This window comes from Chionomys nivalis, chromosome 1, assembly GCF_950005125.1.
Source record: "Chionomys nivalis chromosome 1, mChiNiv1.1, whole genome shotgun sequence".
Lineage (NCBI taxonomy): Eukaryota > Metazoa > Chordata > Mammalia > Rodentia > Cricetidae > Chionomys > Chionomys nivalis.
Genome location: NC_080086.1, coordinates 90,526,247 through 90,538,924, shown reverse-complemented (window position 1 = coordinate 90,538,924; position 12,678 = coordinate 90,526,247). Strand labels below are relative to the sequence as shown.

The following is a 12,678-nucleotide window of genomic DNA, read 5'->3' as shown; positions in this document are numbered from 1 at the left end:
TTTCCTTCTACATTAAAGTATTACTTCTCTGGAGAGGAACTCTGAGCACCACACCAAGTTTCTAATGCAGTGGACATATCAGGAGAGCAAAAGAAAAACGGCCATACCAGCTCTCCCCAGTCAGTTCGTAGGAACCTTCCTACCACAAAAAGAAAAAGTTTTCATCATATTTATGTTGTTAAAGCACAATCAAGATATGTGTAGCATGGTTTTTTAGAGAAAAATTCAATTGTCTAGATTTTCTTTTCAATAAATTCTCCTTATTATTTGATTTCTGAAACTATCATTTTACATAGGAAACTGTAAATGAGGCATTTATAGGAAGCTGAATGTTTCTGTACATAAAGTAATCGCAATTAAAATGTGACCATTTGATTAATAAAAGCGAGTTTGTAAACCATGAACTGCGACCTTGAAGAATTCCGACTTTCTGTGGGGTCAGGGCTCAGGCATCACCGTGGGACCTTCCACTAACACTCCAGCAGACAGCACTCCTGTCTACTTCACCAGCAGTGTGCTTGCTAACAGGCAGAGCTGTTTACTCCACGGGACCCAGAGACTCCTCAATACTCCCCAGCAGCAGGGCCAGAACCCTGGACTCAACCACTCTTACACAGCGCTTTTTCCTCCAGTGTCATTTGGATTACGAGTCTACCTAGAATTATTCAAGGAGAGACATTGTCCTCAACGATTATTCCCATGATTATAATATACGTGAAGAGAGAAAGTCCTTACCTAGAGAACATCTAGTGAGCCCATTGAAGTGTTCTAACAGTCTAGAGACCTGAGAAGCCTGCTCAGTTCTGATGCAAACCTGCTTTGCTTCGAGTTTCAGAGGTATTAGCTTAAATACACTTCCATTAAAAGAAGGATATAACTGAACTCAGCAACCACACGCAACTGGACAGAAGTGTCAGCGAAAGAGCAGTGCGTTCTTTAAATGTTTCTGTCTACTCTAAGGAAAAGCACTGTGAAGAACAGACCACAAGGTTTGCAGCCTGTTACTAATGATGCCGAGCACTGGCCAAGTACTGTGGTACACTGCCCAGAAAATAGCAAACAGCATAAGCAGCGAACACTACCTTCGCAGCGGCATGATTTCACACGCCATCCTCGTGTGCGAATCTGCACGGGATCCCCCAATGTCTTCCAGCCAAGCCCGGTGAGCAGGACCCGCGGAGCACACAACCTGCTGCAGCTGACGCTGTCTCTCCACCTCCAGCTGCAGGCAAGGATTTTTATCGGCTGCCTCCACATTTACACTGCAGTCCACTTTGACCTTTTGTTCCAGCGAAGCAGCTGAAACCCGGAGCCAATCAGAGGAGGAGCAGCGGAGTGTGAAAGGCTGCTCCTCCTCTGGCTGCTCCTCCCGCTCGGCTCCTCCTGCTCCTCCTCCTGTCCCCACCCCGCTCGGCTCAGCTCGATCCTCAGTGGGCTTGGCAAGCCCCTGTAACCTGAAACTTTTCCTCTGAACGGATTCAGACAAGCTTGTCAGTCTGTGAAGAACAACCAATAACCGCAGCGGAGCCCAGTCCTGTGTGGCTTAACTGCAAGGGCAGCAAGGAAATACATTGTCAAGGACAGACAGCGTCTCTAGATGAAGCATTTTCGTGGCCCAAGGGAAGATTTGAAATAGACCTTAAAAAAATTAAAATTAAAAATTTTATCCAAATACTAGCCAAGAAGGCAAGGCATAAGAGTTTTCCGGAAGGAAGGCTTACCTGGACCCTTGCCCTACCCACATTTTCTTCCCCAGGTACTTGTTTACACTCTGAGCAGTCCCTGGTGACATCACTTAAGGGGAGGAGGACACAGTGCCCTAACTGGGCTCAGGTTCTCAAGAGATGGAAATGTGTACTTGCATGGCCCTTCAGTTTGTTGTTTGTACATTTCACTCAAGTGAACTGAAAGGAGCTATTTGAAAATGATTTCCTATCCAAAAAATTGTACTGTGGAAAGACTTGCTTCTTGCTGTATTATTCTTTTATTTTTACAGCTAAGTTAAAACCACTTTTTCCATAAGGTCTTGTAAATGTTTGTTAATTATTACTTTTTTATAATTTTTCAAAATTTGTATTTTACATGTCTGTATGTTTGCCTGAAAATACACATGTGCACCTCGTGTGTGCCTGTCGTCTGAGGAGGCCAGAGTGGGGCACAAGATCCCCTGAAACTGGAGTTACAGATGCCTGTGAGTAGCCATGTGAGTGCTGGGAGCCAAATCTGGGTCCCCCCTGATAACAGCAAGTGCTGTTAACTGCTGAGCCATCTCTGCAGCTCCTCTTATTTCTTCAGGAGCACTAGGATGTTATTTCTAGGAAAATAATTGCAATTCATAGGTAGGTGTGGTGGTTTGAATAGGAATGGCCCCCATAGACTAATGTGTTTAAATGCTTGGTCTTTAGGGTGTGACATTACTAGGAGGTGTGACCTTGTTAGAGTAGCTATGGCCTTGTTGGAGGAAGTGTGTCATTGTGGGGGCAGGCTTTGTAGTCACCTACACTCAGGCTATGCCCCGTGTGGGACACAGTTCACGTCATGTGATATAGAATCAGTTCACTTCCTGTGGTACAGAACTCTCAACTACTTCTCCAGTACCATGTATGCCTATGTCCTGTCATGCTTCCTGCTATGATGATCATGGACTAAACCAGTAACTAAAACTATAAGCTAGCCCTTTATAGAGTTTCCATGGCCATGATGTCTCCTCACAGAGAAAGAAACCCTAAGACAATAGGTTTCATACGAGGTAAGAAAATACCATAAACACACTATGTGTAATTTATTTTTTATTATGGAAGTTTAAAGAATTGTAACATTACAACATTGCTTTTAGTAACAGAAGCAACAGAGACTCAGTTAATGACCTCTGAAAAGTGTGCCAGCTTAGAGGCACTCCCATAACTGTTTCCAATTATTTTTTACAGAATACTCACAAAACTGAAATTGTAACTTTATTCTCCATATATATATATATGCTTTTAAAGGATCAGTTCTATGCCCAGAACCAACTTCACTGTCAATACCATCAAGTTTTTGAACTGTCTTGATGTCTTAGTTATTTTTCTGTTGCTGTGAAGAGACACAGTGACCAGAGCAACTTATAAAAAAGAGCATTTTATTGGGGACTTGCTTACAGTTAACAGAAAATTAGTCTATGACCTTTATGGTGTGGAGCATAACAGCAGGCATGGAACCATAGCTGAGAGCTTACATCTTATTTGTGAGTTACAGGGAAGGGAAAGAGAGATAGGGAGGGAGGGAGGGAGGGAGAGAGAGAGAGAGAGGGAGGGAGAGAGAGAGAGAGACTAGTACTAGTGTAGGCTTTTTAAACATTGAAAACCACTCCCAGAAACACACCCTTTCCAACAAGGCCACACCTCACAATCCTTCCCAAACAGGCCCATCAACTGGGCATCAAGCATTTAACAGATGAGCCCATGGGGAGCTATTTTCATCCAAGTTACCATGCCTCTTTCAATCATGGAACTTGGGTGGTTAGAGTGGAGAAGGTCACATCACAGTTGTAAGAAGTATTCTTCTAGAAAGAGAGTGTTTTATGGCCGGTAAGAATGTTATTTTCATATTTGGTCTTGGCACTTAAGAAAATAGCCCCATTTTCTCCGTGTCAGGTAGGCACTGTAAGGCCAAGTTTGTGTCCTATATATCTAGGTGATCTTTTCTTACTTTATCAAGAAGAGAGTCGTTGGTGAGAAATAGTTGTCCAAATAATATTTCATATGGCTAAGTATAATTTCTGAGGACTGAAGTCCCATGGACTCTTAAAGAAACATACCTCTCACTTTAATCCAGGTTGTATTATCCTGCTTGGTGTTGAAGATCAGGTTGGTGGCCCAAATGAATCCTTTTCTTTTTGACATCAAGGCCAGTTGAATATGTGGTCCTCGTGGGTGACTTGTGCTTGGGAGGAACTGCTGGCTCTTCTCATCATCCTTTTGCCAGTGAGCCCATGTAGGGGTCCTAAGTCAAGGGCCTCCCCTGACTGCTGTCTCACTGGCGGGCGTGCAGGGAATATTTTCTCTGTGCTCACCCTCCTCTTTGTCAACTGGACACTGTAGGAGTGCATTCAGTGGTGTCTCCATGGCCTCCCTGAACAAGAGAAAAGGTGACTTGCTTCAGTCTTTGGAGAGATGCCCCACAGTCCACTGGGGCTAAGCTGACCTTGGAGAGCGAAGGGGAAAATAGTAATTTTGGACTGCAAAAATGGGTATTGAACATTGAGCTTAATTACACCAGTCTGCTCTTTGACAGTATTGTGCAATGTTTAGATAGAGCACAAGTGGAAATCAGGCATGTTTAAATAAACCATGATTAGACATATGTTAAATCAGTACCCTGTCTGTCTCAACTTTACACACTCTCAATAACTTGTTCAGACCCTCATTACTTACATAAACTTTCTAGAATTTTTCCATTTTGATTAAAAAACATCTAGCCATTTTAATCTTTAGACACAAAGAATATTTTTTATTTTTAAATTCTAGTATCTTACTTGAAAAAAATACCATGAGTCATAGTAATACCAACAAATACATTTACCCTCTGTGAGAATTTGGAGGGGGGGAATAGGCAGTGTCTATCTTCTCCTTAAAGGGCTCCAATGACAAACCAAAGTTCTGGTTTTTACCAAGGCTTATCCTGGGGGACCAGTGAATGTGTAAGGTTTACTTACAGGGAATATGTATGGAGTTACTCACAGTGACATCCCAAGAGCAGCCACACTGCGGTCTTTACCCAGTCCTGAGGTGGCTCTCCAACAGCTGCGCAGACAGAGCTTCTTTCCCTTAGCCTTGTTAGCCGAAATAGTCTGATTCCTCCCCAGTCCGCAAAGGCATGAGCAATGAAGGCACAATTGCATGCTAGCTGGGAGGAGTGGTTGGGTACTCAGGTGAGGGTCCTGTCCTACTTGAGGGAGTACTTATAATCAGCAAGTTCCAATGCTTTGGAATTTTGCAAGAAGGCACGACTGAACTCACAAAGATGGCAGTTGCTCGGCTTGGAAGATAGTGTTGTGCAAAATCTCCTTAATGAAAGTTAAATTCAAGCTATATATTACCTAGGATAATGAAATGGGATGGCTAGTTTATATCAACTTGACACAAGCTGAGGTTATTCCTCAGTGGAGAAGATGCCTCCATAAGATTTAGTTGTAAGGCATTTTCTTAAATACTAGTTGGACGGGAGAGGGCCCATCCCATTGTGGGTGGAGATATTCGTGGGCTGGTGGTCCTGGGTTCTATAAGAAAATAGGCCAAGCAAGTCATGATGAGCAAGCCAATCAGCAACACTCCTCCATGGCTTCCGCATCAGCTCCCGACTCCAGGTTCCTGCCCTGTTTGAGTTCTTGTCCTGACTTCCCACAATGAGGGGAAAAATATGGAACGGTAAACCAAAAATCCCTTTGTTCCCCAACTTGCCTTTTCATCAGCAATAGAAACTCTAAGGCATATAGTGAATTAGGATTACCTGCGCATATAGAAAATATTTATATTTTAGCAAGAGTTGTGGTACATTATCAAAATAATCTTGACATGAAGGAATACCCTCTGCAAGTAACAAAAGGCAGAAAAGAAGTCCCACATGTAGAGACAAAAATCCTCACATATTTATCTTATAACTATAGCACTGTATTGTAGAAGGCATCCATTTGCCCCATTTTAACTAGGATAGACTACTGTACAGCCCACGGCTAGAAAAGTCGTTTTCTCTCCTTCTAGTCCCACCTTGAAATCTAATAAGTGTTTCTGGTGGGACCCAGTAAAAGGCACTCCCAACTCCCTTAATTCTCAAGAGCTAAGGGGACTAAGCTTTTCTTATGTTGCAGTTTTACAGCGCAGAGAATGACCTACTCTAGCTGTGCGTTTGGTTTTGAATGCATGTAAGCAGTGGATAAAGAGAGCAGCAGATGTGCGGCAAATATCCTCAAACCTGTATCTACAACCTGCTCTGGAAATCAGCTGGGAAAGTCCTGTCAAAGCTATAATCATGGAGTTGCTGGTTGAACACTTCCAGGCAGAGAAATGTTCTCTGTCGTCTCCACGTCTCCACGGAGGAGCGTCTCATTAACTGTTTCTCCTAGAGGCATGTCTATGTCATGGCGCAAATAACAGTAACTTGTGCTGGACACAGTTACTCCTGAGCTGTCCTCAAGGACACAATGCTCTTGTGCTCTTTTGTTGTTCTCCTTTTCCTTGTCACAGAGTCAGGGGGACAGCCTGACCCAGGCCAGGGGTTTGGAGGATATTGAGACAAACAGGCTTGACTATGAAATTAGAAGGGCCAAATCCCTTCTCCAGAGCTTAATCAGCCCAGAACAGTGTGCCAATATGCCATACAGGTAAAAGGAATTTTCTGCCCTTGTAGAACTAAACTTAGGGGCTTCCATAGGATAGGAAACTTGCTGTTGAGTCTCAGAACAATGGGCTGGGCCAGACGTATCTGTGCTCCTTATCAGCCTGCATAGAGTGTCCACATGAGTCATGTCTGCTGCATCACTCTTTGGAAACAGGAACTGACAAGACTCAGAAGGTGATGACATTAAGCTCTTCTTTTTTTTTCCCCCTTAACCTCTCTCTGCTACTGTAACTGAAAGGCAAAAACAAAGGTAAGGGTACCACGGTGCCATGGTACCAAAATAAAAGCAGATAAATTTAAAGCAAACAGCCCTGGGGGGCCGGGAGTGAGAATAGTCTATCTCAGAGGAAAATGGACCTGGAGATTCCAGGCAGAGCGAGCAGGCATTAAGAACCAGTAGAGCCCAAGTCTCCATTCTCTTGCCCAAGCAGGCTGATCCCTTCTCAGCTACAGCAACTGCCCAGGGACAGCTGCTTGTCTAGCACCTGGCCGTTTATCCTCCGTGTCTCTGTCGGGATCTCTGTGTTCGCAGTATTCAGGCTTGCACAGCATGAGTTTCGGTGATAGCCCCCTTTGGAGGAGGCCAATGTTGGAGGCATGGGCTTGGGAAAACTGTTAGAGCTCCTCCAGAAACCAGCAAATATATCATGTAAAACAATGTGCTAAAGCAAAAACAAGCCAGGTGGTGACAGCACATGCTTTTAATCCCTGCTCTTGGGAGGCAGAGGTAGGCAGATTTCTGAGTCTGAGGCCAACTTGGTTTATAAAGCACCTTCCAGGACAGCCAGGACTACACAGATAAACCCTGTCTCAAAAAATCAAAATAAAAAAAAATAAAGCAAGCAAACAAAAAGCAAAACCCAAACCAAACCAAACAAACAAAAAATTAAAACAAAACAGAACACTAAACCATACAATAAATCACCTTGGATGTCTAATGTTATGTCCCTAGTCTAATGAAAAAGGAGTGAGTGAGCTCCAGAGGGCTCAGTAGGATCAGAAAATGTTATGGGTTATGTCATATGGTCACATTAACCAAGTTGGCAATGAAGTCACCTGGCATTTGCCCTCCTTATGATATCATTAGCAGGATGGTGACCAAATCACATAGTTTTTTTCCATGAGAATGAGGTCACCAGCCAAGGTGGTAAACCATATGAATTGCTTTCTGCTCATCGGGAGCCCAGTCCCCACCAGGGCACAAGACTTATGATCTAAGATTGACCTCTAGACCCCATGGATGGAAACAACTCCTGATCACTGTCACTTGCTCTCCACATGCACGTGTTTATACACACACACACACACACACACACACACACACACACACACACACACTTCATCATTTTTAAAAACTCAAACATAAAGGTCGATAATAAAGAATCCAGCATTAGACAATTCTTAAAATTGAACTTCAATTTACATTCAATAACTTCAAAACACGCCCTGTAGAACTGCAATGTTCTCCAGTGTCTGCTTTCATGCATATTTCCTGGTGAGCTGTCTTCCTCACACCATTTGTCCAGCACTGGTATCACTTAGTGGTTAGTAGCTATTTTCTTAAAACGTACTCACATCTGCATGTAGTGATTATATGCCTTTCCAAGTTTTACTATTTATGTATGATTGCTTCTTTTTTGGATTATTTTGAAGGCATTGCTTGTGATGATCAGTGCTTATCCATAGCCTTTCTTTCCTTTTCTACCAAATATTGCTTAACTACTTTCTTTGTTTGTATTTCTAAAATCTAACTCCCTCTGCACAGGGCTCCACAGGGTGGTGGCAGGGGCAGCATTTAGTCTGCTGTCCCTTCTAAATTCTCAAAGGCTGCATCTCCTCCTCAAGGCCCCTCTATGTGTGCCACTCTGCCTCATTTCCTCTGCCTTTTCACCTAGCTCTCTGACCAGCTTCCACTGTTCCGGAGTGTCTGTAGAGGGCAATGCAGCTTCTAAACATACATCCTGGTTTTTAAAGTGAGTTCACTAGACTCTTCCACCCTTTGACCCTTACAAGTCCATCTTGTGAGCAGACTTCTGCCAGACTGCTAAATAATGCAAAGGAAACCCGCAGACTACTAGAGATGCATGCTGTGCTGTGGCTCTTCTCCAGGGACACAGTCTTCATGCTTTGTCACACTCTAACCTCTGCCTAATTGAGAAACTCAAGATCATGAGCAGGAACAAGCAAGCGCCTTTGTGCTTGGCTTCCCTTACTCTGCTCCTGTCTCAGCATAGCTTGCCCCAGGAAAGGACACTCATCATAGTTTCCCTGGAAGCAATGGTAAAAGAGCAGAGACAACTTAAGCAACAAGAGAATGGCAATGGGGACAGGTAGGAGAGGCATCTCTTTCATCTGCGTATTGGGTCTTTGGTCTTAGCACTTTCTCCGGGAAGAAGCCTGGCATCTACTACACTCTGTCATTTCCAATTAGAATAAACAAGGGTCCCTTAGCTTGAAAGCAACCTCCTATGCCCCCAAGCCTCTGGCACTGCATCTTGGGTCCCATCTTGCCATGGATACACGCTCTTCTAGTTTTCTGAAAGTCCTTGTGCTTCTGGAGAGTCCTTCCTGGGATTTCTCAAAATCCCATGGGAGTCACTGTCCACTCATTTCATTTCTCTCTCCCTCTCTAACCTTTGCCTCTAAACCCAAGACTGTTCAGTATGCTCAACAAACTGGGCTTTGGAATTCCGCCCCTAGAGACTGAATTCGGGCCACATTGCTGTCCCTGTAGGTTCTATAAGCTCTGGAGAGTTGTCTTGAAGCTGGGAGGTTGCTTGAGGAAGCAGTGGACTCACACATGTCAAACACACAGCTGCTGTGGGTCAGAGGATAAGGTCACACTAACTTTATTAACACCCCAGTCAAAACATCCAAGATCTCCTGTTGTCAGATCTCCAGTTCCTCCTCCTTTTGCTCGTTTTTATCAATGTTATTATTCTCAGAGCCGTGTTAAAGCCACACTCATCTTAACTCCTCCATGTAAACAAAGCCACTGAGAGCTCTGCTTGAGTAGTCTGCCTGTGTCACTGGTCCCAATATAGCCATCTTCCTACCCCTCTGTTCACTGGGTCTCCAGTGCCTCCATTCCCCATCAGACGAAACAACTGACTTGTTCGTTCTACTGCTGAAAACAGCTCGCAGCAACCTCTTACTCAGAGCCCGATGCTTTTAATATGGCATGTAGAACTCTCAGCTGACCAGTTTTCTTTCCGCTCAGCTTTCTATACCTCCTCCTCGGAGAAACCCTGGCTCACTCTTCTCAAATTTGCTCTGAAGTTTTCTACCTAAACACTTGTTCGTGATGTGCCTTTTGCTGGGACCACCCTTCCACTCCCCTTTCTCGTTTCAGATCACCCTTCAGTTTCATTCTGAGAAAATTTCTACTCATACTTCACACATAGTTGGAAGAAATGTCTTGAGCCTGCAAACTCATTTAACTGTTGCAATGATATTTGCACTTTTCCCAGTGTTGTGTTTTTTTTTTTAAATAAACATTTGACTATATATACCATCTTCCTTTTGGAGGGAATGACAACTCTATCTTTTCTGGAGCATTTACTCAGTATGTGCTGAGTGGATGGTGGGTAATCAAGTCTTCAGGATAGTCTAAAGCATAACTCCTTTGGTTAGATTTAAATTATCAGGCAGGGTTTATATCTGCATTTTAGCATTTTCTTTGTGACAATCACCTAACATAAGCTAAAAAATAAAAAATCTCAGGACAATTAGTAATCGAAAAGAAATAAAGTAACTGCGCTCCATGTTGTAGCTCAGGGGCAGAGATGAATAGGAAGATGCTGTGTGAAACCTTTGGATCCTCTCAGGCACCCTCACCACCAAGCTTCCTCTAAACTGTCTGCTTGCTTCTCCACACTTTGCATGGCTGGTAAATTTCCTTTCCTTTTTTTCCCCAGGATTTTCAGCAGATTCCAAGTATTTGGTAATATCTGTGTTTGCCCTTGTGCTATCAAGATCAACAATTGTTCCAGCAACGATGTGGCTACATTGCTTTAATTTCAACATCAATTAAAAACAACCATGGAGCCAGGAACATTTCTTGGCTACATTAGTTTGTTTTCAAATGTCATTTCAAAATCAGACCGATATGATTTTTTTTTACGATGTAGTGATATAGTAAAATAAGTTATTTTATTAGAAATTTGGTAAAGAAGGTTTTTTTTTTCTTTCAGGGTGAGTTGTCCCTCATATACATGTTAAGATTAGTCTTTGAACACTGCATTATAAAGCAAAGCCCTCTACAAGATACTGACATAGAGTTTATAAATGAACAAATTTGACATGAGATTAAAACATAGGCCAAAGCTGAGATTTTTAAGGTACTTATAATCTGGATAATTTCGAAACTGTAGTTTTGCTGCACAAGGCCTTCATGGTTCTAGTTCTTTAACAGTTTGTATTGGGACATTAGTTGGTTTGGGAACTGATCACAGGGCAGAATCATCACCATCATCACCATTATTAACAAAATGTCAATAAAAGATGGAAGGAAAGAGGAAATGGTGGTATTAGGAAGGTAACTAGAATGGACTGAGAACTTATGCTGTGCCCATTGCAGTAACTGTAGAAATGAAGGATTCATGTTAGCACTCAGCTAGCAAGTGACTGTCGTGAACCCAGTATTTGAATGTAAACTTTTACAGCTTTCCACCATTATGGAGCCTTTCAAAACAGTAAACTACTAAACTTACCTACACATACCTATCCATCCACTCATCCAGCTATCGACATACACATTATCAAATAATAGGAAACAATAGATCCAAACTTATCATCTGAAATTTATATTTAGATGACTATATAGATAATATATCAAATAAAATCATGTAGTCTTGTAATGACTGACCCAATATAAATACATCCATCCACAGGACCACAAATGACCTCTTCTGCTTCTATGAGTTAACACTATGCTTTGTGTGTGTGTGTGTGTGTGCGCACGCGCACATTTGTGTGTACAAATAAGTGCTCAAGTGTGGGTAGGTGCATTTAAGTACAGGTGCCCTTGGGAGACAAGGTCAGATTCTAATGAAGCTAGAGCTATAGACCGTTGTGAGCTTCTTAATATGGGTGTTAGGAATAAAACTTGGATTATCTGGAAAATTCCTAACTGATGCCAATCTCTACATCCCCAGTTGTGTTTATTTTCATTAAAAAATGTTATTCCCCCTTTAAAAATTACTCTGTAGAAGTGGCAGGTGGCCTGTGACTTATTTTATGTAAACAAACTAGTGTATTTCTTAAAATACTAAAATACATCCAAAGAGGACTGCTGGGCTTTAAAGTGGATGAAAGGGTTTATTTATTTAGATTATAAAGTCCCAAAGGACTAATAAGAACAGAAGGAGAAAGCTACTTCAGAGGCCAGCTCTAGAGACCTGGGCACCCAGGGCACAGGAGGAGGAAGCTGCTGCAGAGGCCAGCTCTGGAGACCCAGTGGTCTGCCTTTGTCCCATGCCTAATATTCTCTATACGCCATTACCCTGCCCAACTGTGAGCTGCAGACTCTGCTTGCCAAACCAAACTGCTCTCTGCACCAGAGGTGGAGAGAACCCTTTCTCCAGACTCCATTACCAACATGTGGTAACATCCCTGAGAGCTACTGTGTACAGCGATCTTTTGAAAACCATTTACCTAGATTTCTGAAGCCAATGCATGAGACTCAACACATTTAGGCCTTCAGAAGACATTTTATAGTATATCCTTCAAACATCAGTGGGCCGTTTAAAGCTGGCCTTGACTCTGACTGGAATTTCAAGTTTTTTTTTTTTTTTTTTTTTTTTTTTTTTTTTTTCTTGTTGATTTTTTTATTAATTAATTAATTTAATTATTAAAGATTTCTGCCTCTTCCCCGCCACCACCTCCCAATCCCTCCCCCTCCCCCAATCAAGTCTTCCTTCCTCCTCAGCCCAAAGAGCAAGCAGGTTTCTCTGCCCTGTGGGAGGTCCAAGGACCACCCACCTCCATCCAGGTCTATTAAGGTGAGCATCCAAACTACCTGGGCTCCCACAAAGCCATTACATGCAATAGGATCAAGAACCCATTGCCATTGTTCTTCAGTTCTCAGTAGTCCTCATTGTCCATTATGTTCAGCGAGACCGGTTTTGTCCCATGCTTTTTCAGTCCCCGGCCAGCTGGCCTTGTTGAGTTCCCGATAGAACCTCCCCATTGCCTCAGTGTGTGGGTGCACCCCTCGCAGTCCTGAGTTCCTTGCTCGTGCTCACTCTCCTTCTGCTCCTCCTTTGGATCGTGAGACTTCAGTCCAGTGCTCCAATGTTGGTC

The 12,678-nt window shown here is 42.9% G+C and overlaps 1 protein-coding gene across 1 annotated transcript in view; it reads right to left on the bottom strand.

The window, feature by feature from the left end:
* The window catches only part of Fam13a (family with sequence similarity 13 member A), an 88,624-nt gene extending 87,313 nt beyond the window's left edge, over positions 1–1,311 (bottom strand). Inside the window, exon 1 of the mRNA XM_057770136.1 lies at positions 1,083–1,311. Coding sequence (XP_057626119.1) covers positions 1,083–1,111 — 29 coding nt within the window. The 5' untranslated portion in view covers positions 1,112–1,311. The remainder of the gene's footprint in view (positions 1–1,082) is intronic.
* Positions 1,312–12,678: the final 11,367 nt, after the last annotated feature.